Source organism: Amblyomma americanum, chromosome 1 (genome assembly GCF_052857255.1).
Source record: "Amblyomma americanum isolate KBUSLIRL-KWMA chromosome 1, ASM5285725v1, whole genome shotgun sequence".
NCBI classification, from domain to species: Eukaryota; Metazoa; Arthropoda; class Arachnida; order Ixodida; family Ixodidae; genus Amblyomma; species Amblyomma americanum.
In genome coordinates, this window is record NC_135497.1 from 284,958,022 (window position 1) to 284,985,291 (window position 27,270).

At 46.2% G+C, this 27,270-nt stretch overlaps 1 protein-coding gene across 1 annotated transcript in view; it reads left to right on the forward strand.

The window, feature by feature from the left end:
- Window positions 1–23,740, forward strand: part of LOC144118608 (annexin-B12-like) — a 37,015-nt gene extending 13,275 nt beyond the window's left edge. Inside the window, exons 5-13 of the mRNA XM_077651502.1 lie at window positions 543–618; window positions 7,052–7,146; window positions 7,265–7,469; window positions 8,287–8,366; window positions 12,865–12,921; window positions 14,822–15,011; window positions 17,524–17,582; window positions 18,290–18,412; window positions 23,535–23,740. Of these exons, the coding sequence (XP_077507628.1) occupies window positions 543–618; window positions 7,052–7,146; window positions 7,265–7,469; window positions 8,287–8,366; window positions 12,865–12,921; window positions 14,822–15,011; window positions 17,524–17,582; window positions 18,290–18,412; window positions 23,535–23,591 (942 nt within the window). The 3' untranslated portion in view covers window positions 23,592–23,740. The remainder of the gene's footprint in view (window positions 1–542; window positions 619–7,051; window positions 7,147–7,264; window positions 7,470–8,286; window positions 8,367–12,864; window positions 12,922–14,821; window positions 15,012–17,523; window positions 17,583–18,289; window positions 18,413–23,534) is intronic.
- The last annotated feature ends 3,530 nt before the right edge of the window (window positions 23,741–27,270 follow it).

Here is a 27,270-nt window from a genome sequence, read left to right on the forward strand (position 1 = left end):
TATATCTAGACAGAGATGGCCATATATGTCATATAACTTACCGCTGCTTTTGTGCATGTATACCTTCCGTCTATGGTAAGTGCCATTCTGCCAGCGTATCGCATGGTGAATGCGTCTTCTGATGCAAGCATATACAAGCGACTGCTGCGGATGTCTTCAGGTAAATGGGTTGGTTTTCTGTGAGACAATCAATAAACTGCTTAAGTGCACAGCGACACTGAAGCAATGAGTGGCATCGCGGAGTCCACATGAACTACGTGATGGCGGCTATTTGAGATTGCCTTATTTAAGAGGATAACGAGGCTATTGGAGTTTCTTATGCGTTTGGAGTGTAGGCTTAGCGTTCTGCAAGGCAGGTCAGGCATCAAATAAATCTGGTGTGTCAGTTAATAGACATTCTACAGTGTCCCTTTATGTGCTGCTCCCAAAGACCTTAAAAAATGACGAGCATTATTTGCATATTTGAAAGGTACCGAAAAGTTGTCCAGTTTTTTTTTTTCCTTTAATTCAAGAGCTAAAAGTTTATTTTGTTGTACCTGCAGGGAACCCTCAAGACGCACATGAATTTCAATGTCCAGCAGGATGTGGAGGCACTGAAAAAAGCCATGAGAGGATGGAGTAAGTGCAGAGACCAGCGCTTAACCGAAGAAACACCATTAGACGTAACGTGCCACATGTGCATTTTTTATAACTGTATTATCGCTCTGTTATTGGTGCATCATCATGCTCATCAAGCATTGATTTTTCTACACCGCATGCCAGAGCCACCGACATGTTCACTTAATGGCAAACTTTCGTGGTACTGCGTGAGCTTTCATTGCCGAGTTTTGTCATAGCATTAACGTACACCGCTACAGTTACCGTAACCATCGGACTCTAGGCACACACGTGTAGAACGTGCATAAGCAGTTCCTGCAGACGTAGCGACGAAAACAGTAGTGCGGTGGAGGAATTTAAAAAGTCCTCAGCATGCTCGTGGTGAGAATGTCTAGCTAGCGTATACAATGCAGGGTTATTGGTTGTGGCACACGGAAGTGTTTTCGTGATTCTGTTTAGGCTCGAAATTGCCGTCACCACTAACTCATGATTTCGTGCCTTCAGATGTGATTATCATGCTTAGCCTGTTCATCTTATCGTTATTTTCGTGAAGTTGAAAAATGCGCGGTTACGCTATAATTAAAAAAAATTACGGGGCACTTTGGTGATGTAAAGTGCGATGTCGCAAAAGCCGTTTGCGGTGTTGCTGCCCCTGTTGCTGTTTGTGTGCTGAAACTACTAATCAAAGACTATGCGATTGTTATGAAAATTTGTACAGTCGTCCTTCGAGTGAGTCGTCTTCGTTTAGCTTTATTTCAACTTGTACGATTTATACTACACAACTGATGGCGTCATCGATGACCTAATCGGTTTCATTGACACCTACAGTGTGACAGAAACACGACCGGACACGCAGGCGATTACCAGGCTATCTAAACATTTTTCTAGCGTCAAGTCCTTAATCCTTTCATTCATAAGCGTGGACTTGTCAACTTTTACCAGTTTGATTGACAGCTTGTGTGACAGAAACGCGAATGGAGACGCTGGCGGGCCATGAGCATATAAAGGCTTTCGTCTTAATATTGGTGGCAGTCATATTATTCTAGTAGGAGCGTTACATTTGTGAGTTTATCCTTTATTGAAAGTTCTGGACAAATAAAAATAAGAAAATTAAACTATAGCAATGTGGAGCGTTCGAACAAGCAAGTAGCCTGTAGCTTACGAAGATGTAGTCCTACCAAAGAAGAGTTAAATGATTCCCGCAGGTGGCCGTACTCAAGAACGATTCGGCAGATACCCCTCAAAGAAGGCCCTCCGGCCAACGGCGTCCAGCAATTTTCATGACGCCGTGGTCAATCGATTAAGCTGTGGCTCAAATCCTTTCATCTGCCACCCCTGGAATATCCCGTGAGCAGGTCCAAGGGGATTAACCACGAGGTCATTAGCTGGAGGCTCTCCTTTGAGGGGTATTTGCCGCTGCGTTCTCGAGCTGTATCCGGCTGTAGTGTCGTTTAAACCAAAGGCAGTAGGTTTCGATGCCACCACCGTGACAGTGACAACGAACCATTGCTGGAATGACCGTATCGATACCAATGACACGTTTTTTTTCAATATCCTGCGCTTGTCTTTTTATTCGGCTTTTATTTTTTCTGGTGTGACTACTTTATCGCAATTACAAATACAGCTTGTTCGAGGAGGCAGCGAAGGGATTCTGCTGCGAAATAAAATACATAGAGAAGGATTTGTGCTGCCTGGATGCGAACCTGAAGCGCCTCCAATTTTCGTTTTTTTTTTTGTTGATAACGAGAAGAAAAAGAGCATTTAAAGAGGAAAGAGAAAGAAGGGAAAACGTATATTGTTCAGCGAATGATTCACTTGGGATCTGAAGTGGCAGACAAACCTTGGAGCCACTTGTCTTCCTTGTAAAATGTCTGGTTTGGGGAGAAGATATATTTTTTCTTGTTTGTCATCCTGAAAGACTGTTAATGAGCAGTGGGCTTTCTAATAACGCCATCAACAGAGATCAACCATCGCATTTTGTGAGAAATGGTTCGTCATTCAGTTGTCGCCTTTTTGTCTGTTGGCCAGCCCCGCCTTTGATGCCACACGTGACGCACTAAGCAACTGCTAGACGGGAAAAATGATGAACACGGAAAGAATATGCTTCAAATTACGTCCGCGCAATTATCGTGAGAACCCACTTATTATCCGGCTAAAGAAAAGTGAAAGTTTTAATAAAATTTAATATCAATCCGCTTACTGTGCGTTAGGTTAATTTTCTCTTTTTTCTGAACAAAAAATAGTTTTCTCATTAGAGTGAATGCTTACCGCGAAGTCCTATGTAGTGGCGTTTCGTGAGTCTCGCATAAATGTTTTCAGCTCATTTCCTCGATGTGAAAAAATACGGGCAGCGATATACCGTAGAAACCTAGGAAGGAAAAATCAGCAGTTTATCATTCTATGCTGCCCCTGTCGGCGCGTGATTTCATATTCAGTCATGTTTGCTATTCTACGTAGAACTGAAAATGTTTACCAGACGCGTTCAATTTCTTCCGCCTATTTTCTAATATAGATTTCCCAGCTATCCTAAGCTAAAATTTAAAACTAAACCAGGGCGAGACAGGTGTAGAGCACTTCAAATTTGTCGTGTGACCATTGTTGTGTTGCGTTGTGTTGGGTTTAATGGCGCATCCGCAGCTAAGGCAATCATGCGCCAAGCTCACTTCGACCGTTGTATTTAGTTACTCCAAGTATTTTTGTGTGTTGTAATGTTGCATGATTTAATAATTAAAAAAAGACTTTTTAGCTATTGCGTTTCTGGCGAAAATTCCGGTGCCAGAGTGTAGAGTGTGCAAAAAACGTGTAATTATTCATTTTTAATTTTCGATGTGTGCTGTACATTAGTTTTTTATTCATTAAAGGAAACCGCGCGAAATATAAAAAAAAATCTAAGGTGACCATGTGCTTGCGCGCCGCGACAGTAGGGCTCTCAAACCCGGATGATCGAAACAGCGCTGGATGGTGCCAGGTGGCTGTAAATCGCAATAGTAGTGCGAAATACATGAAGTAAATGACGCTGTTTTTGTCTTAAAAGGGATGTTTCCGGAAAGGGAACATTCGCGCATGTTTGAACTTGGTCTGCTCTACGTTTGCTGAGCACACATATCTAAACACTTGAAGCTGCCTTAGTTAACGCTCTTAAGTCGAACACTGAGGCAGTGTTGGCGGAGAATTTTTTTATCCCGTCACATTCAAGGCATAATCGAACGCAGTTAATTTCACCAATTCCGCGTTTGAGAGCGCTGCTGTCGCAGCGCGTAAGCCCATGGTCACGTGGGATTTTTTTATCTCTAGCGCAAATTTTGAAATCTCATCTACAGCTCACATAAAAAAAAAACTAATGTTTAGACTTTTTTTGGCACCCTGTACACTTTGGCACCATAATCTGCGCCAGAAACCCAACAGGAAGAAAGATATTTTTTTCCAAACGTTTTAGTTATTGAATTAAACAGAGTAAACGCATACCATTAGTAACGAAATACAATGGCCAACAACACTGTTGAAGTTCAATCCATTTATCTTGCTTGGAGACGTGGTAGAATAGGCAAATTACAGCTTTTGCACATACGCTGGTGATTCGTGAGCATTAGTTTTTTGTTACCGAATTTAGGTGCAAATATCGCTTAAGCTTTAGTAAGAACTCGTGCGTTATATTTACGGCACCAAGCACTCGCCGTCAGGTCGGTGATTATCGGCCCTGCTTTCTCTCGCGGTGCTTTTGCCATATTTCGGAGGCCTTGCAAGATGATATGCTTATTCTAAAGAAAAACGCTCATCATATGTGTAAATGTGGATTCCATGTCGTTTATTTTAAGAGCGAGCACCATTTAGCGGTTCTCAACGTGCAAGTTCTACAAATGAGTGACCCACGATGCCGCACTCGCCACGACCGTTGTTAAGCAGAAATCTACATTTAGATTAGACCAGTTGGTTGCAACCGAAATATTGTGCAAAATTTTATTTCAGTGCACGTTCAAGAACATCAGTAGTTGGAAATTATCTCCCGGTTCCTTTTTACTATGGCGTGCCTCACGACCCTCAGTCCGTCTTCGACACTTCAGAGTCAGTCAATAAAGCCGCGTATTCAAAGAGCCTAAAGTATTTGTCCTCATTTCTATTTCGTGAATTAGGCTCTAAATATGTATTAAAATAGTTTAGTTTGATTTAGGGAGTTTAACGTCCAAGAGCGACCCAGGCTGAGAGGTACGCCGTAGCGCAGGGCTGCGGAAATTTCGACCACCTGGGGTTGTGCACTGACATCGCACAGTACACGGGCCTCTAGAATTTCGCCTCCATCGAAGTTTGACCACCGCGGCTGGGATCGAACCAGAGTCTTTCGTTTCATTTTAAAATAGTACTTCATAAAATTGTGGGGTAGCCCTCATTACAGAAGACAATGATATGAGTAAATCCTCATGACTGTGATATTCGATCTTTCGGGCTAGAAGTCACGAAGTTGAAATGTTCTGGCCCTTTTTTACTTTCACTAACTTGAACCGGCCGTGGTTTCACGATTCTCAGAGAAACCTTACCTAGCCTTCAGGACACATGCCTTTCTAGCTGACTAAGCACTATGCAGCTTTTGACACTGTACTACGTTTTAATCTCCTGTGGAAAGCAAACGCCATTCTAAAAAAATTCTTGCTATTTTAATTGGATTGCTAGTTTTCTTTCACACCACTCACAGATTGTTTCCTATAATTCGACTAACTCCTGTCCTGTAGATGTATTATCTGCCATTCAAAAAGGGTCAGTGATTGTCCCTTTATTATTTGTAATATACATCATGGACTTCCCTCGTTATGTCACATCACAAATACGCCTTCATGCGAATGACTGTTTGTTATATGAAGTAATTAACACACCAGATGATCACCTGCAAATAAACGCCTCATTTACTAGTTTTTGCTCCTGGTGTAATACCTGGGAAAAGAAAATAAATTTCACTAAAACAATAGTGACACCTTTCACTAGCTGTACTTCGCTTTCGCTGTTTAATTACGACTTTAAGAATTTTCCATTGCGTAAGACTTTCGAATAGGAGTATCTCAGTGTTATATTCACCACTAGCAAGTCCTGGGCGAAAAATAATAATTTAATTGTTACTAAAACACTAAAAACGCTTGAGTATTTGAGGAGAACGTTAGCTATAATGTACCAAAAGAAACTATTAATGTACAAATCCTTAATTCGTCCCGTAATTGTACGCGCCTCCTGTCTGCAATCCTCACAAACAATTTGAAATTTATCAAATCGATAATGTCGAAACGAAACCTATCACGTTCATATATCGTCGATATGATCGCTATTTTTCACCTTGTTTTGCCGTGTCCGCTTTAAACCTAACCCCTTTGTCCGTGCGCCATCAGGTGGATTCACTGTAGTTCTTGCACTGCATCGTCAATTCACTTTATCATGCTACACCAAATGTCTATCTTACACCTGATATTCTCCGATCAACAATGAGTCATCACAACCTTAATGTTAAGCCATACTTCGCCCGTACTAATATATCATACACAGCTTTTTTCCCCTCGTATTATTGAACATTGTTGCTTAATTCCTGGCATAACGCGGTCTCTTCCATTAAACTTTTAACAGCTGTCGCTGCCACATCATGATTTCTTTGTGTTGTGTTCATTGTGCATTCCTTCAATTAATTAGTAACAGCCTATCACATTCTTCGCGCTTTTTATTCAAACTTGATTGATGTAAACTTTTTGTTTGCGTGTTGCACATTGCCGTTTTGTGAACTGTTAACTCAACTCCTAAAATAGCCCCATAGGTTCTGCAGTATGTAAAAATAAATAAGTAAATATCTCTCGTTATTCTCCTTGATTTTTTTAATTTGTGTGTAGTGTTTATGATCTTCTATGCCTGTAAGATGTTATGTAGTTGTACTTCACATCTGTCACTGCTTTTCTTGTATAAAACGATTGTGTTAAATTTATTAACAAGTTGTTTGTGTACAAGCTCCGTAATGTATTTTGTTTAGTGAAGTTGCTGTCACCATCGGCGAGTGGCGACGGTAATCAAAAGGTGGTGCCGCTCTTATTTTTTTCTTGTCTTTCTCACGTCAAATAGTTTTTTTTTTTACTCAGACAAGCGGGCTAACATGAAGTTGACTACTTCATAAAAAGCGTAGAACTGGGGTTTTAGACTCTCCGAATGTGAACGTTAACACTTTTGGTCCCATTTCTTTGGTTAATTTCTGTGCTAACTGCCGACAGAATGCGTTTCTCTCCTTACTACTTTTGCCGCCTTCAGTTTTGAATGACGTACTCACAACTGTTAATGTCGCACAACTTTATTAGCTGGGGTGTTCTAGCAGGACACCCATGCTGAGTAGTTAGCAACGTGACGCACGAGAGCAACGTGCAGCAGTTGTTGTTGGCTGGTTAGCAACGTAAACGAGTGTTAGATCAATTGATTCACTGAATTGTGTTAATTCCAGCTACAGACCAGGCGGCGATCATTGATATCTTGTGTGCACGGTCGGAACCCCAGCGACAGGAGATAGTCACAACTTACAAGCAATCGTTTGGGCGTGTAAGTTCTCCATTCAGATTTCTGCTTGCTTGATAAACCGGAGCTGGAAGGAGCTTAATGTAGAGAGAAAAAAAAGAAAAGAAAGATATCGGGGATGGCCCTTGTATGACCATCGCAGGACTTGGTGGAGGACGCTAAGTCCGCCTTCCGCGGTGACCTCGAGGACATCATTGAGGGGCTGCTGTATCCGTTGCATGAGTACCTTGCTCGCGAGCTGCGGAAGGCCATCGCCGGTCTGGGCACGGACGAAGAGTGCCTCGTTGAGATCCTCTGCACGCAGAGCAACCAGGACATCAGGCTCATCAAGGACCATTACCAGAGAAGTGAGCCACTGAGCACTAGACGCAGCCGTCGACTTTGCGGGTGCTTTGCGTGTGCCTTGGTTTCTCCTTTCGCTCTCAAGTACGGATTTACTGTCGGGGCACTTTGATCCTACCAGACACGAAACTCCTCACAGACCTCATGAACGCCCAAACTCGAAGGTTAACAGGCTGGCACGCGTCCTGTAGTATTCACAGGAAAGTACGCATAGAATGAACAGAAAAAAAATTACAAGCCTTCCCCAACTGAGTTTGCTCAGCCCGTATATGTCGCCACCATTTGTCAACCTCCTAAGGCTTGTCATTGGCAATGGCCGGATTTACAGACGGAATTTCGTAGCTGGCAGGATTGAATCAGAACTTTGGTCCGACGCACCACGTCCATGGGACGGTGGCGTGAGTGACGCTTAGCTCGCAGTTTTTTTTTTGTTCTTGCACTCGTTGTGAATTGTGTTTGTGGAAATATTTGGATGTGTTTGGCAAATTGCATTCTCGAATGGCTGCAGCGCAAGGGCAATTTCCGAGTGAACTGCGCGCGCTTGGGACGCTGAAGGCAAGAGGCAGCATATTCACATCTTTTTTTTTACATTTATCACGTGGTATTCCTCAGCAAAGTGCGAAAAAGGTTGCCTACTCGGTAAAAATGTAGACATCACTGAATGCTTTGTTGCAACATCGAGTTAAATTTGCTTTTAATAGCACGCGATGCTGCTCAGCATCTCATAATACAGGCTGCTGCGGGTTTTTTTTTTTCTATTCAAAGATGATAAAACGCTCACACACAACATCACGTTTCGTGAGATTTATTTTTTATTTCCAGTATTCAAGAAAGACTTGGAGAAGGACGTCATTGGGGACACATCTGGTGCTTTTCGGCGCCTTCTGGTCTCGATGTGCAATGTAAGAATAGAATACATATTTAAAAACAACTAACTTGCATGTTTGGTCGTTACTGTGCAATACTACTACTACTACAACTACTACTACTACTACTACTACTACTACTACTACTAATAATAATAATAATAATAATAATAATAATAATAATAATAATAAGAAGAAGAAGAAGAAGAAGAAGAAGAATAAGAATAATAATAACTATTTTGTCACCGTCAATAGCAATGCACGCGAGTCAGGCTTGTCTAAGCCTTTAGATGGCTTGTAGGACCGTGCCTAAAAATATAGTGACAGAAAATATAAATCATGCGTTTGTAGGGAAAGAAAACAAAATAACAAAAATGAAAAAGAGAACACTAGAAATTAGTAATTCCATTCAAACGAAATCTGAAAAGAGCATAACAGCGCATATTCTAACAAGGCGAAACAGATTTGACTCAACATTAACGAACGTTACCATTCGTTCTTCAATATTTTTCTCAGCTTCCCTCTAGAAGTGGCCGTAAAGATTTCATGCGGCAGTTCGTAGAGAGTAACCGGAACATTAGCGCAACGCCTGGCCGCAACATACCTGGTGTTTGACCGAGGAACAATGTAAATCTTATGTTTTTCTTAGTTGTCTTCTCGAGGTAGTTTCCTGTTTTAATTCACTGTATCATTAGTGCTTAAGGACAACTGTATCAATGAAAGGGTTAGGCACACAGGTCGCTTTACTAGAACAAAAAGAACACATCTTAAAATCAGATTGAAAGAGGTAAATCTGTGTTAGGGATATTCATTGATCTCTCTAAAGCGTTTGACTCTGAGGTTTGAGGTAAATGACATTGTGAATATTGATACAACCGCTAAATTTATCATGTACGCGGATGATACCAGCATACTACCAACAGGTAGCACTGTCGGTGAACTTGTCGGTGCTGCAATAGTATTGTTTGCAGAATTCGATGAGTGGACAGGTAAAAATAGTCTACAAATTAATGCAAGCAAAACAAAAGTGGATTTCTTTCGAAGTACGAACAAACAAATAGCTACAGAAATGACATCTATTTAAGCACTATTCCTCTAGAAATTGCTTCCACTATTAAGACGTTAGGGGTTATTTTCCAGGAAAGTATGCCATGGGATGCTCACCTAGACAGTATGCTATTCAAGCTGGCTCAGGTAATAGGGTTAGTGTTCCGCAATCGTTATGTACTGCCACCAAATATTCTTATGTTAATCTATAATGCCTTTTTTTCATCTCCGCTTAATTATTGTCATTTAGTTTGGGCTAAAACGACCTACGGAAATTTGCAGAGGCTTCACAAGTTATACAAACAATATTTGAGAGTAATAGAAAATGTGCCTTTTAATTCACATACATATCGCTTGTTCAACAAATACAACATATTCCATGCTACTAAATATTTTGATTATGATCTCTGGAAGGCTTTTAAGGATGAAAAGGCAAATAACGGTTCACGTCTACATAATCTAGCCAGGGTACAAGAAAATACTGCTACACGCCAGACACGCCTCGCAAAACTTTGGAAAGTGGAAACCTTTAAACAGCCTTTGGCCTACAAACTTTACAAAACAAGTTACCCAGACTGTTAAACAGATTACATTTCGCACATATCCAGTTTGAAAAGATGACATTCAGTGGACTTCGGAAGTATTTTATTACACAGTAAATGTTTCTCTGCCATTTATATGTTTTCCTTGGCGTATTTCTCATTCTAGATTTATTTATTTCTTTGAATGTTGTTAAAACAAGCAATGAATATAATTTATTACCTAACTCATCACCATTCCACTCCTGCTTGCTCTTATTTCAACTGCCTAAGGAACCTATTGCTTGCTCCTCTTTTGATTGTTTCGTTTGCTTGTTTGTTTATACAAACAAATGAAATGAATCATACATTCTTGTGTATAAACCTGCGTTTCTTTTAAAGTAGTTATTAATCTGCAGTTTCTTAGGTCCGGCAGGTTCTTCCTGTTTTGTATGTAATGTGCCATGCTTTGCTGTAAAGTGTATAGGGGGCCGGCGGCCTTGTTAGGCTGGCCTAGGAGGCAGCTCTTGCTGCCACTCTCCCGTGTCATATCATATGGCGGAAATAAAGATTATTATTTAATAAGGATGTGAAGTTTGGTAGCCCTAGTTTAGGGAAGATATTTTCATCTGACGAAATGGGTGTGTTATAAGTAACGTTTTCACATACTACTACTACTGCTACTGCTACTACTACTACTACTGCTGCGGCTGCAGCTACTCCTACTCCTAATACTACTACTACTACTACTACTACTACTACTACTACTACTACTACTACTACTACTACTACTGCTACTGCTACCACTACAACAACTACTACTACTACTGCTACTACTACTGCTGATACTACTACTACTACTCCTGCTACCACTACTACTACTACTACTATTACTACTACTGCTGCAGCTGCTACTAGTACTTCCACTACTACTACTGCTGCGGCTGCAGCTACTCCTGCTCCTACTACTATTACTACTACTACTACTACTGCTGCTGCAGCTGCTACTACTACTACTACTACCACCACCACCACCACCACCACCACCACTACTACTACTACTACTACTGCTACTACTGCTGCTGCTATTACTACTACTACTACCACTACTACTACTACTACTGCTACCACTACTACTACTGCTACTACTACTACCACTACCACTACTACTACTACTACTGCTGCAGCTGCTACTACCACCACCAACCACTACTTCTACCACTACGACTACTACTACTGCTACTCCTGCCGCTACTACTACTACTACTACCACTACTACCACCACTACTACTACTACTACTACTTCCACTACTACTACTACTGCTGCTGCTAGTACTACTACTACTGCTACTACCACTACTACTACTACCAATACTACTGTTACTACTACTACTACCACTACTACTACTACTACTACTACTACTACCACTACTACTACTACTACTGCTACTACTACTGCTGCTGCTGCTGCAACTGCTGCTACTACTACTACTACGACTACTACTACCACAACAACAACTACTACTACTAATACTGCTACTACCACTACTACTACTACTACTGCTACTACTACTGCATGCTGCTGCTACTACTACTACTACTACTAATACTACTACTGCTACTACTACTTCTTCTACTAATACTACTACTACTACCATTACTACTACTACTACTGCAGCAGCTGCTACTGCTACTACCACTACTACTACCACCACCGCTTACTACTACTACTACTACTACCAGTACTACTACTACTACTACTACTACTACAACTGCTACTACTGCTGCTGCTACTACTACCACTACTACGACCACTACTGCAACCACTACTACTACTACTGCTACTAATGCTGCTGCTGCTACTACTGCTACTATTACCACCACTACCACTAATACTACTACTACTACTACTACTGCTGCAGCTGCTGCTACTACTAGTACTACTACTACCACTACTACTACTACGACTACTACTACGACTACTACTACTACTACAACTGCAGCTGCCACTACTACTACTACTACCGCCTCCACCACCACTAATAATAATAATAATAATAATAATATTAATAGCCTTTATTGCCATCAACATCATGGGGGAGGTTGGGGAAAAAAAGCTGGACAGCGTGACTGGTTCCCGCCCCCCCCATATAAAATACACAATTGCTTCCACAAAGGGAGAGAGCTAAGCGGACGACAGAACACAACATTTCAAAACTAAGCGCAGTCATAACGATCATGAGATACGAAAATAACACGTAGTAAAACAAGTTATCATGAATCAAAAGAAACAACGTAGTATCAATAGTGAGGCCTATTTCTACATACAGAGACAATTGTCGTGCTATCGCATTCACATGGCTCTAGACATAAAGAAAAACTACAAAATGCATATTTACACGTAGAAAGGGGTATATTTCAAGCCATTACATACTACATACTACATTACATTACATACTACTACTACTACCACAAGCACCACAACCACCGCCACCGCCACCACCACCACCACCACTACCACTATCACCACCACCACTACTACTACTACTACTATTACTACTACTACTGCTACTACCACGACCACCACCACCGGCGCCGCCGCCGCCACCGCCACTACCACCACTACTACTACTACTACTACTACTACCACAACCACTACGACTACCACCACTACTACTACTACTACTACAACTACTACTAATTATTATTATTATTTTGTCACCGAGACAGGAGGTCGGTCTAAGCCTTTCGAGGGCTTGTAGGCTTCTATAGCGGTAATACTAATAACAGTATTAATAAGCGCTCAGCGGCTTTCAAAAGCCGATGGCGGTGGCCGCATCGCCGCTCCGAGGAAGTCGAAGTAATAATAATAATATTCTACTTCCTCGGAGCGACTAGGCGGCCACCGCCATCGGCTTTTGAAAACCGCTGAGCGCTTCCGCGCTTTCGCCCTCGCATTTGTGTTGCAGGCCCAGCGGGACGAGAACACACCTCTGGATCCAGTGCGGGCGCGCAACGACGCCGCTGTGAGCTCCATAATTCTCCCGTGAAAAGAAGTCCCACTGGCGAGTTGGGCACTTCCGGTTGGGAATTCGCGGGTCCTGTCGTGAACCTCGGAATCGCTGAACTATATCTCGAGCTAAGACAGGCGTGGAAATGACCATTCCTGTTTAGGTCATTTCTTTTCTTCGCTGGAAGTTGTTACCCGCAAAACGAGGCCTTGTATATCCTCTGCGTATTCCCTAAGCCCGATTTTCTCAAAGTAGCGCTCCTGAAAGCTTGTTTGGCACTTACGCTGTAAAGAGTTTGAAATGAAGTCTTTGCGGCGGTTGTATTGCCTTTCAGTATAACGCGCTTTAGGTGAAACGCCCAACATGGAGCGTTGTTTTCTGCTTTCCCACACATGGAAGATTTGACTAACCTGTATAACTTTCTTTTATTTCACGCTCAGATCATCCTAAAAGCTCTCATGTTTGAATTGCGTTTTAGAGCTTCGCGCATGTAATTATTTGATGCTTTTATGCGCAGTAGGTACTGTGACGAACTTTGCGTCCTCGATACGCCTTCAGTCCTTTAGATTTTTCTCTTAGCTTTCCTTGAGTTGTCTTCAGTCGTTTTAGAGTACGTTTGCGAAATTTTAAGGCGATTTACTCGTTTTTCACAGTAAAATGCGCATTCACACCTACGGGGCTTGTTAAATTGGTAAACAAATCTAAACGAGCACCATTTGAAATCTCCAAGGTATTAAAATTGATTGAAAACTAAACATTTTGGCAGATTTTTGCCTGTCTGGTTGGGTTTGAAGACTTATAATAAACTGCACATCTTCAACCAAAAATTTTAATTTTAACCCAATGTTTCAAAGCCGACATGGCTCCTTCATAAGGGGTGACTGAGGGCAGTAGCTAGCGTCTGGAGGGGAGGAGGGGTCAAAGGAACGACGGCTGTGATGCGAAAGGCGTGCGGGAGGAGGAGGGTGAGGGGGGGTTAAGGCTGTTACCACCTTGTCGCCAAGCACTTGTCACAAAACATTCACGCATGACGTGCTCGACGGATCCCGCAAATGCCACTGTGCATTCTACTAGGGAAAATCGCCCTCCCACAAAAAAAGGAACGTGAACGATCGGTAGGGAACGAGGAACGTGAAAAAAGTGGCCATGCAGCCGTCACGCCAACTCCAAGTGTAGTGTGATGGAACTTCGGAATGTGTTTGCCTACAAGCATGAGAATATAAATAGCTCAAGAATACAGACAAAAGTGTGTGAAACGAAAAGTGTACGCTAGTCATGGTGACGAGAAGAGGATTTGTCTAAGCGGGAGTTGGCGTATAGAGGAGCACACGATTGTGGAAGTCCTGGAAGTTCGTGGAGCAAGCATATAATATTACTTCCCATGCAGGGCATGCAAGCTGCGGTGCAGTCATACTCACAACGCCTGGAAGCTGTGATTAATGTAAAATACGAATAAACTGAATTAAAAACATTGTGTTATGTTGCAGGGGCCAGTAAGCAAGTGCTAGCAAAGAACCCTTCAATCTAGATTCGCTAAAAATGGTAAAACGGTGTTGGGACATTTATGACGCACCCCGCAAATGCGTATAAATATGATTTTGGCGCTGTATTTTCTAAAAAGCCTCCCTTCGCACTTCACTGCTAAAATTTGGCTGTCAAAATTCATTCCTTTGCCCGCGCATTCTTTCTGCGCTGAAGGCAACGAAACAACAGATAAGCCTAAATAGTAATCACAAACGAGAATGAACTCGGAGCTATCGAATATATTTGGGTGAGGTGAGCGGCCAGAATATGTGCACAAAGCAGCACTTCGGGCGCCATAGGATTCCGCCTAGCTCAAATCTGGGGAAGGAGTTGACCCTGTTTGTGCGCCCGAGACTGTGCAGCTTCGCTTTCTTCCCGCGACTGCCTGCAGGAGCTGCACAAAGCAGGAGTGCAGCGCTGGGGAACGGACGTGTCGGCCTTCAACCGCATCATCGCCACTCAGAGCTACGAGCAGCTGCGGCTGGTTTTCCGTGAATACAACGCAGTCGCCAACCACACTGTGATGGAGGCCATCAAGAGCGAGATGAGCGGCGACCTCAAAAACGGTTTCCTGGCCATCGGTGTGTACTGCTCGCCTGCACGTTCGGCGCCTCGTATCTGTCATGTTGACAAAAGGAACCCCGCATTGAACCTCGGTGGATTAAACTTTCCATGGAAGGCGTAATGAAAAAGCTGGAGGCCATGAAAGCCTGCTTTCACTTGCGATGTGCAGTAATATAGAGTGCGTCCATTCCTGCAAGTTGCTACGCTACGCTTCATTGCAAAATGTTATTTAGCCCACATCTGTAACCCATTTCTGTAGGGGGTGCAAACCCCGTCAAGCCGAATTCATTTTGATTTTTGTCTGTACTCCCGTCATCTTTACATGTATATATATAAATAAATTTGAATTGAATTGATAAAAATTGAATCTCTGAGGGAGCCGTAGTAATGCGCAGAGAATGGAAAAAACAATCTCGTGGCAAGAGTTCTGCAGAGGCCGCCCCAAAACTCAATATCCGGCAGTACTTAACTGGGAGCTTACAGGCGCGCATGTGACCCGTATGAGCGAGGAATTGCACATACTTCAGTGTTTCGGTGTCAACCACTGGAATTAGAAGTTTACTTTTCTGCCCACGCATGGCGTGTTAATCTTCAAAATTTTATATCTTGGGTCATCACCCTGTTTGGTTTTGAACAAGATGCCTCCGGGGTCTTGCGCTACCTCAAGGGGGTTACAGGGTTTTGCTCCGCAAACGCTTTCAGAGCCCTGCGCATTTGTTTGCGTCATGAGCGATGCCACCATAGAGCGAGGCGATTTGCGACTGGCAACTAGGTGCCGGTCGCATTGTCGGAAAACGGCCCTAGCTGGCGGCCTTGCTTGCCTCAAAGTCGGCGAACCTTGCGCTCATACTGTCAGAGCCTTCGCATATGTATCGAGCTGCCTCAGGTCAGTTATAGGCGTCCGTGTTTTGCGCATGTGTATAAGGGGTCTGCCGTCCTATACAGATGTCCACACCATTCTATACAGCGCTCAAGCCACATCTGCCGTTGGTCCCTGGGTTCGAGATAGCTTGTCGCTGCGCGTGCACTGAGCGTACTACGTTACTGTTTCGCACCACAGTTGCCGATTTTTGCTGTGAGACTCGGCCGCCGCCTGGGACACCTTTTTGAGCGACGGCCAGGAGTGGTGGCGCGCAATGCCTGTTGCGCGTTTTGTGCGTGATGCAGCATGCAGTGAACATTAGCGCTTTCCCCCGTCGTTACAGTCAGCGCCTCTAGTAGCGAACGGAGCGCAATGCAACCGCGCCTTCTCTCTTGTGACACGATATAGCTGAACACTCCATGCACGCTCAACGACAAACAGAGGAGGCTACGAACAAGCTGCCTTGAGCCGGGAGGCCAACGGCAGATGTCGCTGATGCAGCGTAGGGCACGCCACTCGCGCGCTCTTTGGACAGGTTTCTGGGCGTCTGTCCTTCTACTGCGTTTATGTGCCTTACGATCTTTCCGGTGAACAAATGATTAAATGCTAGCGGCACTTAACTGGTAGGCATGAGTGGTCCTCTATTGATACTGGTTGCGGTCTCTCAAAATGAACTCCAAAAGGAATTCGTACAGGCCAGGAGTCGCTCCGCCGTGCGTGGGTTCATTTTCTCGCTAACCAAGGGCTTACCTGTCAGCACGATGGCAAGTCGGGCGAGTTGGTGATACATATATAAAATATCGCAAAAGACGAGGGCAACAAGGAAAGAAAATAACAGCACCAGCCATAACTCAACTGAAGGTTTATTCACAGTAAGCAAGGAATATAAAGAAGGCAAACAAACAAGATAGCAAAGGTAACAGACGTGTAGCTACGTGGAGTCGAGGAAACGAACCTCACTGCCATGCAGGCATACGGACTGGATGCTAACGAACAATCTAGTTTTTTCTTCGTGTAAAAAGCCTCCATAATCTCCCTGGTTAACTGTGTTGTGTGACTGTACAATGCATAAATGTGATGAAATGTAGGGAAGCAAGATTTGCAGTCTCTAACATGATCGACTAGATTAGTCAGGCCAAGCTAGCTGCTATCGCTCTTTTTGACAAGTTGAAGGTTCGGGCTAGTGGGTATGCGTTATGATCCATAGCGCAGCAACACAACAGGGGACAAACACAAGCGCTAACGCTCAATTTAGCGCTTGTGATTGTCCCCTGCTTTGTTGCTGCGCTATGGATTATAACGCTCTTTTTGGTTCGCCAGTTCTACGTCTTGTGGTTAACTGTTGCTACGGGAACGACTTGTATCTGCCTTTTTGATGTATGCAAGGATGGCGCAAATGTTTTCTTTCTGTCAGTGAAAAGAACTAATCAATGGTCTTGAAAAATCACAGTGGTCCATGAGAGTCGAAATAAATTGAGTTATCCGGTTCGAACGAAAAAACAGCTTAGCTTGTTTTCGGCGGGCTTGATTCAAATCTTGATGGGCGCTGATTAAAAATACAATTTCCGAGTGTATTCGGCTGCCCATACGTTGAAGACACGCGTGCGGCATGTTTACTTGCAGTTGATACATGTTGACATGTTTAAATATGGCTCTTTTTTTTTCAGTTAAATGTGTCTACAGTCCTCCCTTTTATTTTGCGGAAACACTGTACCATGCCATGAAGGTGAGTTGTTATAACTTGCTTTACCAACAATTAAAGCTAAGAATTTGAAATGCAAATTAGCATTATGAATATTCGTTTTCTGGAATCATCAGGGCTAGGGCGAAGCGTCAGTCTAGTATTGCTTCAGATTTGGCCAAAGCATGGCGAGCAAAGCTAAGCCTTCCTCGCCATAGTGCCATGCACCTAACAGCTGTCAGCAAGAAATCATAGCTGCGTTGCCCCCACTCTTAGAGCTGCCATTTCCCCGTCCCCCTGAAACTAGACTCATGGCGTGAATCTAGTGGCGTGCATTTAGATTTGTTCATCAAGCGCAGATGAAGCAAAGAGGTCTTTCCGTCGGTCGGAAATTAGTCGGTTAGTCAGGCCAAGGGCGAACGAGTTCGAGTCCTCAGCTCACAGTCGGACTTAGAAGTGTGCAATTACGGCTCTGTCTTGCTGCGTTAAACGCGGCCACAACTCAGAACATAATGTACGTTTCCGTTCCAAAATAAAGATATCTTAATAAGAGCACATCATGTTTTTTTGCACATCCTATCTGTGCGTTTGCCGGACAACAGAAGTGCCAGTGTGTCAAAAATATGCTAAACGAGGCTATCATGCGGACAATTTTCTTCTGAGACGAGCTCTCGATGGTGTACAGAACTAACGCCGTTAAGTAGCGTTATAGAGAGCATTCGACGCCGGACTCCCTTGTTGATCTATCGCAGGGCATCGGCACCAACGACAGGGTGCTCAAGCGAGTCGTGGTGTCGCGATGCGAGAAAGACCTGGAGCTGATTAAACAGGAGTACCTCGACAAGTACAATGTGTCTCTTGCCAGCGCCATTCAGGTACGCGACGCAAACTGTTGTGGACGGGGCGATTTTGAGGAAGTAGAGATCAGTAACAGGAAGGGGCACTAAGTAACGTGGATTTATGCATTTTCAGCATTGTGATGTACGCTTGGAATTTCGAAAGAAGAAACTAATATTTGAGGTTCTGCTGACGCTTAGTCGTTGCGGTGTTGACGTAGATGTTATGGGGGTTCTTCTTGTAATAATGCTCTACGCGCTAAAAGCAGTAGTCGCTCTCTAGCACCAGCGTGCCAGCCCTAGCAGTCAGAGCTCTGACCCCCAATCCGCGGTGCGGTAAGTCACAACCACGGCGGTTTCGTACCAGAGGGGACAAACACGAGTATTCTACTCGGATGAGCGTTTATTGCTGCCGAGCAATACAATTAGCAGCAAGCAACAAAGCAACCGACGCAACGAGGGAGTGTTCCGCTCGCGTACGGGGGTGAAATGCACAAAAAGTGTGGAACGCACATATAATGGTGTGTGGGGGGGGGGGGGGGAGGTTCTGCTCACCTCGCGTGGCTCCTCGCTCACGGCCCGCGGCGGTCAGTTCACGCACGATGGCCGGGCGATAACGGCAGCGGAATCCGTGGCAGATCAGCGTCCGTGCGTGTGCACCGCTCCCGCCAGGCGACCAGCGTGCCCCAGGAGAACCGCGCGACCGCACCTTCTCACGGGATGTGGAGAGGAGGTCTTTCCGTGCTAAGAGGGGGGCAACGTGAGTGCCCTTCCTCGCAAACTTCCAGAACGGCGCGCGCATAACATCGCGTGATAATTACGCGCGGCTGTTACTATGATACAGGCGATTCGCGTTTATCCCCACATCCCTTCCTCCTTAAAATTGCCCTACTGCCGAGAAGCGACTGCGTTCACCGAGGGGTGTACCGAGTGGGGCCGGCGAAACGCCGTTTTACTTTAAAACCAATTAACGAAACTTTCAGCTCACAGCCAGCGGTGCCGTCGTCGAATTCCGTGGACGCCAGGAAAGGAAGGCAGTGCAGACGGACGCCATGGACGACCGTGGAGCCAAGTACTGAAGGGGGTCAGTGACCGCATGTCCCGCTTCAAGGGGTTAGTCAACCAGGGCAGCCATCCATCGACGCGCGGGAGGCAGGCAGAGTTGGGGGAATTACGCACCGTGTTGTCCCATTGCAGAGCGTACAGCAGGCCTCCACTAAGCTGGTTGCACCGTTCGCTCTTGGCTCGCCTTCTTTTTCTCTTGGCGGGGCCGGCAAAGGCGCGTCGACCCATTTTCCCGCCGAGGGCTTGCGAGGCGGGCCCAGCGGGGTACCTAGCTGCTTTCGTTGGCGAAGCCTCTGCCGCGGGGAACTGGGGACTCCAAGGCGGCTTTGCTGCAGCATTCGCTGTGGAAGACACTGGCGCCGGCTTCTCCGAATTTGCGCTCGCTCGTCCCACGGCCGACCGGAAGCTGTTTGTTCTCGGCCTGGCTGCTCGGTGGTGACCGCAGGCTCTTGGTTCTGGAATGTGGCTGCCCTCCAACCGGCCTGCCTTCGGATGTTCGAAGCAGCAACGGTCGTCTCAGCGTCCGTAAGATCTCCTCCGGGCTCGATGCGAAGGGTGGCCTGCGGCTGCAATGCTGTCTTTTCTTTCTTGTTATTTTCGCATTTTACATTTTTTTAATTTAAGTTCTTCTAACCCCGCTCGGTCTTTTCCGAAGAGAAAGCGTGTGCTCGCTCTGGAAGCTACAGTGCAAAATATGGAAGGAGTCTTCCGTCCATATTAAGCAGGAGAAATTACTCCGTGCTCGTTGGCCACAGATAGTTCTGCCGTGGTCGCAAGTTGTGACGACGCGCTGGGCTCTGTTGTCGAGCCTTGCCTCTCAGTGCGGCTGCCTGCTGGCGGGGAAGGGTGTTTTCCACCGGCCAATCGTTCCCTCTGTCAAAGTATGGTTTGAGAACACAGACATGCACCGGTCCGCCGGTCGGTCTTCGAGTCAAGTCCGCCAGCCTCTATACGAGAGAGGAGAGTTTCTGCCGTACTACATACGGACCCGTTCATTTCGGCGCCAGAGTAGCAGAGAATTTCTTACTGGCTTCGCTCAGGACGTGATTGCGCCTCAACACCCGGTCACCCGGCCTGTAGCGATCATACTGCGCCTTCTGCTGGGCCCGAGCAGTGCTCAGAACCCGGCGAGCTTTGTGTGAAGCCTCCATCATCCTCGCGCGCAGCCCGGTCGCTTGTTCGGCGCGCCGACGAAGCAATCGGGGTGTGCTGCAAACCTGGAGAGTAAGTTCTACCGGGTTCGTCAGCTCCCTGGCAAGGTTGAGAGCGGCAGGTGTGTACCCAGTCGAGCGGTTCACGGTCGACCTGAGAGCAAACCCAATCTCGGGGGTAGACGAGTGTCCCAGTCGCTGAGCGTCTCCGCAAATGCAACAAGCACCTGCTTGATATTGCGGGTCACGCGTTCCGTGGGATTCGTCTGGGCATGGTACGTGGTTGCTCTCCTGTGCTTAATGCCAAGGGCCGCACAGGAGTCCACGAAGAGCTTGGCAGTGAAGTACGATGCATTTTCTGTTGTCAACTGCCCGGGGTATCCGAATCGTGTGAACACCTGATCAGCTTCCCCATGGTTACGCGTGCCGTCAGCTTTGGAAGTGGGAACAGTTACACCCATTTGCTGAAATGTTCTGCGACAACGAGCAGGAAGTGGTTTCCACTCGGAGTCCTGGGGTAAGGTCCCACGATGTCACGAGCCGCAATTTCCAAGGACCCTGGCTATTGATCGGCTGCATAAGCCCGGGTGTGCGTCCACCACGCGGCTTGACCGTTTGGAACACGTCCCACGAGCGGGCGTAGCGAATCGCATCCCGCTTCATGTCAGGCCAGGTAGCGAGGCGGCACAACTTGAGGTAAGTCTTAGGGCCACTCGCATGCCCAGCGATGCACGTGTCATAAAAGTAGCGTGAAAGTTGTCCTCTCATAGTGCGTGGTATCACCACCTTGAAGGACTCGTGTGTATCCTTCTCGGAGGGGATATATCTCAGCAGGATGCCATCGGAGTCGAGCAGATAGGAATCCATCGCGCTCACAGCATTACCAGCTGTGTTCGAGCGCCCCGCACTGATAACAATACCAGTGGCCTCCATGTACGCCGCCTGGCTCCCTGAGCCCGTCGAACACTTCTCGACAAAATGCATAGTCCCGCTGTGCCTCCAATAGCTCCTTTCTGCTGAAAACACTCACCACTGAACTGACGAATTCCATGCGGTGTGGGCAGTGTTACTTCCCACGTCATCAACCGGCGCAAGCGAAAGTGAGTCTGCCACCACGTTGTTTTTACCCCTCCTGTAGCGCACGGTAAAGTCGTAACGCTGGAGGAGTAGCGCCCATCGCGCTATGCGTCCGCTCGGCGCACCTAGGCACCTAAGCCACGTGACTGCCATGTGACCAGTCTCAATCACGAAGGCGACTCCGTCGACTTAATAGTCGAACTTCCACAGAGCGGAGATAATCGCGGGACATTCCTTTTCGGTCACGGAATAGTTTCTCTCTCGGGAGTTAATGATCGGCTAGCGAACGCCACCGGTCTCAGGCTACCTTCGTGATCTTGAAGCAGGACTGCTCCTAAGCCCAGGTCACAAGCGTCCGTGTGGACCACAAATTCCCTGTTCAGGTCAGGCAGCCTCAGCTCTGTGGTTCCCGCGAGCGCGCAAGTGAGATGGCGTAGTGCCGCCTCTTGCTCGGGTCCCCAATGCCACTTCCCATCTTTCATCAACAATGCCGTTAAGGGGGCTTGCAGAGCTCCGCAATCTGGGATTAAAAAATAAGTGTCGATAAAAGTTCACCAGCCCCAGAAAGCGTCTCACTCCGCCTATATCTGCCGGCGACGGGAACTGCAATCAATTTGTGGTATACAAGCTGAAATCAAGCTGAAATACCCGTAGGCTGGGCATGTAGTGCGGAAGTGGTCCTTTAAGGTAATGGAGGGGGTTCCAAAGGAAGATGAACTTACCAGAGGGTAGCAGAGGCAGGCAGGTGGGATTATGGAGTAGGCTGGGATGAGGCGGCCGCAACTGGCGGAGGACAGAGTTGAATAGGGGACAGAGATAAGTGGGAGAGGCGTTTTACCTGATGTGTACGTGATTTTCTCGATGACGATGAAACTAATTTGAGCTCAACTTTTATTCAGTGGCTGAAACAGGGGAGAGATCTCGACTTAGAAGGTGCCATTTTGCTTTTCTACCATTACTCTGCTCGTAAAGACAACTTTGCGGCGTCGTATGATGCGCAATACTCCTGACTTCATGTCGGATATGTCGGTCGGCTGAAGGAGTTTTATAATCCCCTCCCCCCTAATATTGCTCAGATTATGCGCGGTTGTATTTCGGCCGCCTTAGAGAGCTGGCGGTTCGTATACGAATATCACATTGCCTGTCACTGTACACCTCACGCGATGGAGGAGCGAGGGCAAGAGTGGGAGCTTCCGAAAAGGCCATACCGGAGGGCTATCGAAAGATTATTGAAAGAAAGAAAGCGTTTATCGCGCATGCTTTGCGAGGATAGCCATGACGGTACTGTGCGGATGTATCGTGCAACTACCTGTCAAGAGGCGTTTACTCGCAGTGAATCATTGATGAACACCTCCGATTAGCAGGATGCGTTGCTGGTCGAATTGCAGCATTTCGCTTTCAGTGAGCCTGATTGCGCTATTTACCCCAAGACAGAGAGGAAGAGAATTTGCAAGCCTTTCCCTGTCCCATCCCATCTATCCCGGGATCGTCTGAATAGCGCCACTTTTCTCGTTTAAATGCATGATTTGTTGTTACGGAATAAAAATTCTACGACAGCAGTAAGTATAGCCCGTGAATAGTCCACGTGGCTGCAGTACTATTCGCAAGTAACTCGATTGACACTACCTTTTACGGGTGCCATGTGTGACCTGCTGGCGACGCTGCGATTGTGAGCACGGATGAGCGACAAGTAGCGCCTGTCTCGTGTCTTCCTTCCCTGTGTGCTGTGTTTTTTTGGCGCTTCATCTACTCGATCTATAACTGCGTGCGTGCACTGTTGGCGGGACAGAGTAGTTAACGCTGGCAGCTCCCTACACGTGCCTTTCTTCTCCGGCGAAAAATGGCGTTTCTCTCTCTCCCTCTCGCAGTCGGACACTTCGGGACATTACAGGAAGGCCTTGCTCGCCATCGTACAAGGGAACTGAGCTTCGACGACTCGGGGGGCCAGCAGCAGAGCATACTGCCTGGACGAAACCTGCACGCAGGAACACCGCGAAGGCACTCTGAAGGCAACTGCTCGAAGTTTGGGTGGATGAGGGAAACGTCTTCCCGGAGGTCTCCAGCAATAAAATTGGGGCTGACCATTTTTTTTTTACTTCCGCCCGTTCAAGGAAATTAAGCAAGACTTCATTACTTTCCGCTTTCAGCATGCATACTTGGAACGTTCTTTAGTACCATGTTCTTTTAAAGTCTTGAGGTGTAATCGTACTGGGAATAAACAACCGCGTTATGCCCAAGCAGGGAACTTGTAGCAGCTGTTCTTGAAGCGATAGCGTCTTAAACTTTACGCGACGATTAGGTGTATTCTTTCGTGAACAACTGCAATGTGCACTCTCACACGCATACATTTGCCCGAGCGGCCGCGCTTGCCTGAAGCCAACGGCAAAGGTGATTGTCTATGGCCTACTAACGGTATATTTTTCACGAGCGAGGCGAGTCCTAACGAGCCAGCGCGGCAGCTCGTTCGCGGCGCATAGTTGCATAAAGCAGACCGTCATGTACAAGCGGTAATACTTGGGAGGATTTTTGGGTACCATTTAAGTCGCTTCCCTCTCCTATGTAGATATGCCCATCGTTGCGCCACATTGCAATGTTCTTTTTCTTGCTACTGGCTAGGTGTAAAACGCACACCATGGAATTCCTCTGCTGCCACTGGAAATAGACGCATTACAGGGGTACTGTGCGAAAGCAGTGCATGTTAAAGAACCCCAAGTGGTCGAAATTATTCCGGAGCCCTTCACTATGGCGTCCCCAATAGCCTGAGTCGCGTTGGGACGGTAAATACACATAAACCAAACCATAAAACAGGAAAAGAGGGTCAGATATTACAGTTGTCAATGTGCACAATGAGGCAATGCCAGGTGCCAGCTGTGGCCGCGCCAGCGGTGGCTTGCGAGAGAAAAGGTTTCGCTTTCCGGATGTCGATTTTAAGAGGCAAACTTTAATCCAATGAGAAAGGCTCCGTTACAGAAAACGAGAAAGCCGATCATTTTCGAACAGCGGCACACTGCTGCTTGCATGCATTGTCTCTGGTCGCGAGGAGCTGGCCTAACAGCTGCACGCTCGAGATGCCGCTTTGGAAACCGCGCAGACTCGATCGCACGGAGACCAATGTAAAAACTGGCCTGCAGTCGAAAGTGAAATGGCCGCCGCTACATCTACCAGGTGAATGGGCGCGCGTGGTAGAAACATCATCGGGATTTCGCAGTGAACTCTTTAGAATGGCGACCTGCCGAATCAAGAATTGAGATCCGGAAGGGGAGACTACTTTCCAAAGGAATCGCTTGGAACAATTTATGGCGAAGCATCACAGCTTTTTCTCTACAATGCTTTTGTTATAAACCACATGTCGATGAAACAGGACAATCCATGAGCACGATGCTCGATGGGCACCACGTTAACGCAGCAAAGGATCCCCAAAACTCTCCTTCAAAACACTTTAATCAGCTTGGGTATAAGTTTGATGAACTGAAACTATTCATCCCCAATCAGTTTTTACGTCGGCAACATATATTACATACAGGCAAGCATTCCCAAAGCACAAATTTAAATCGAACAACTGGCAGGAATAAACGTCTCAAAAAGACACTTGGTGTTTTTTTGGGTATGTTCCACTGCAGACGTAATCATTTCATACGATCTTCCAACTATCCGTAGTAGAGATAACATCAGTACACTAAAAGGAATAAAAAACCCTGCAATTCCTTCTCTTGTGCTGTATATCACTTCTTCGTCGTTTTCTATTTTTCTTTTTATAAATATTCTATTTCTGCTCTCCAACTGATGTCTTCGTTTCCCCCCCCCCCCTTTCCGCAAGCTCTTCCTCATCGTTCTCTTTCTTCTACCACTCTTTTCGCATGCTCTATGTTCGACCCTTTTTTTTTTCACCACCGGTTCCGCGATCGGTTCTGCAGCCCCTTTATTATTTTTTCTCTTTCAGTATTAAACCGGTATCCCTATTATCCACGCCAGCAGGCGCCTCACTACCTGGACAAAATCCGGTACAAGTTGGAGTCGCCCCCTTACCATCCTCTCCACATGAGTAGATGTCATAAAGAGATTTTCGCATAAATTATCGTTAAGTGAGCGGTGCTCTCAGTAGGCCGCCTCGAAATTGTGCGCTGTTGTTTGGCCGGCAGCTGCCAGCACCGTGAAGTGAACGTAATATCCTGCGGCTACCGCTGAAACTGCTTAGCGCGCCCTAGGCCGTTGGATGCTGGTCAGTCTACGGCAGTTTATTCGACGATCTTGCTGCGAAACGCACAACTGTTAGTGTTACAAACATCGTAAGGGAAAGGATAACGAGACCGCAAGATGCGATGCGGAGCGCGTCGTTGGCGCCAAAGGCGGTGCTGAGCTAAACAGATGGTTTTGCGGGGTCTAACGAAAAAAGGAAAGACAAGGTAACCACCTCAATCTGGGTGGTAGCAGCAGTAACACCGGACTTTTTGTTGTGTAAATAGGATATTACCGTCTCTCGTTTTCTTGTCCTGAACTGCATCATGATGGAAAAGATGAAGAGAGGAGGTAAAAAGGTATGGGAGAAAAAGAAGGGTTATGGTTTATGGTTTATGGGGGCTTAACGTCCCAAAGCGACTCAGGCTATGAGAGACGCCGTAGTGAAGGGCTCCGGAAATTTCGACCACCTTTGGTTCTTTAACGTGCACTGACATCGCGCAGCACACGGGCCTCTAGAATTTCGCCTCCATCAAAATTCGACCGCCGCGGCCGGAATCGAACCCGCGTCTTTCGGGCCAGCAGCCGAGCGCCGTAACCACTCAGCCACCGCGGCGGCCTTGAGAAAAAGTAGGGAAACCCTATGCCTGCCGTTAGTTAATCAGGACGCATCACGAGGCCCACACCGGCCAGCCAGCACCTGTGCTCTTGTTCCGCGATAGGACTCATAACGACACGAGGGGTGGTACAGTCTAACGTGTGGCGTCTAACAAGACTTGAAGGTCATCGAAATAATTTTGGCCTAACAAAACCAATCTTTTTTTTGTGTATGGCGGCCACTCACTCTCTGATAAGAATGCCAGTGCAGGATGGAGGAAACAAGTGGCTAGTCATTAGTCCTTTGGCAAAACCATTAACTGCTGTCGCTGTAACATTGCGAAGCGCAGGTTATGCTTAAGCGCTGCACGGGATAGGCAGGCAGCCGCTTTGGAAGTTTGTTCAGCCGCGCTAAGACTGCTAAAGAAACGCTTCGCCTAGAAGATATACTCTCTTCCCCATGCTGTTGTATCCGTGAAATGCAAGAGAACGTGACGCGAATCACAACGAAGGCAGCGAGATATCCTAGGACGACGCGCGGCGGTGGCCACATGCTGACAGTACTGTAAGTTTGTGATGATGCGGCGGCAATTTTTTATGTGACACCGCAGGAAGCATCGTCGGGGTCAGCTCCCATCTGAACGGCAGGCTTCGCAATGTTGTTGTGCCATGCGTTTGGGAGAAATCAACGCAATTCAATGCACGGCAGTTCTTGCGAGTTGTCTACGATCAATGGTAGAGGGTGTTCGCTGCGTGAAAGGAACGGAGAGGCTAAGGGAGAAACATACAAAAAAGCCACTCAGTAATGCCAGATGTCCCAAGTGTAGAAGC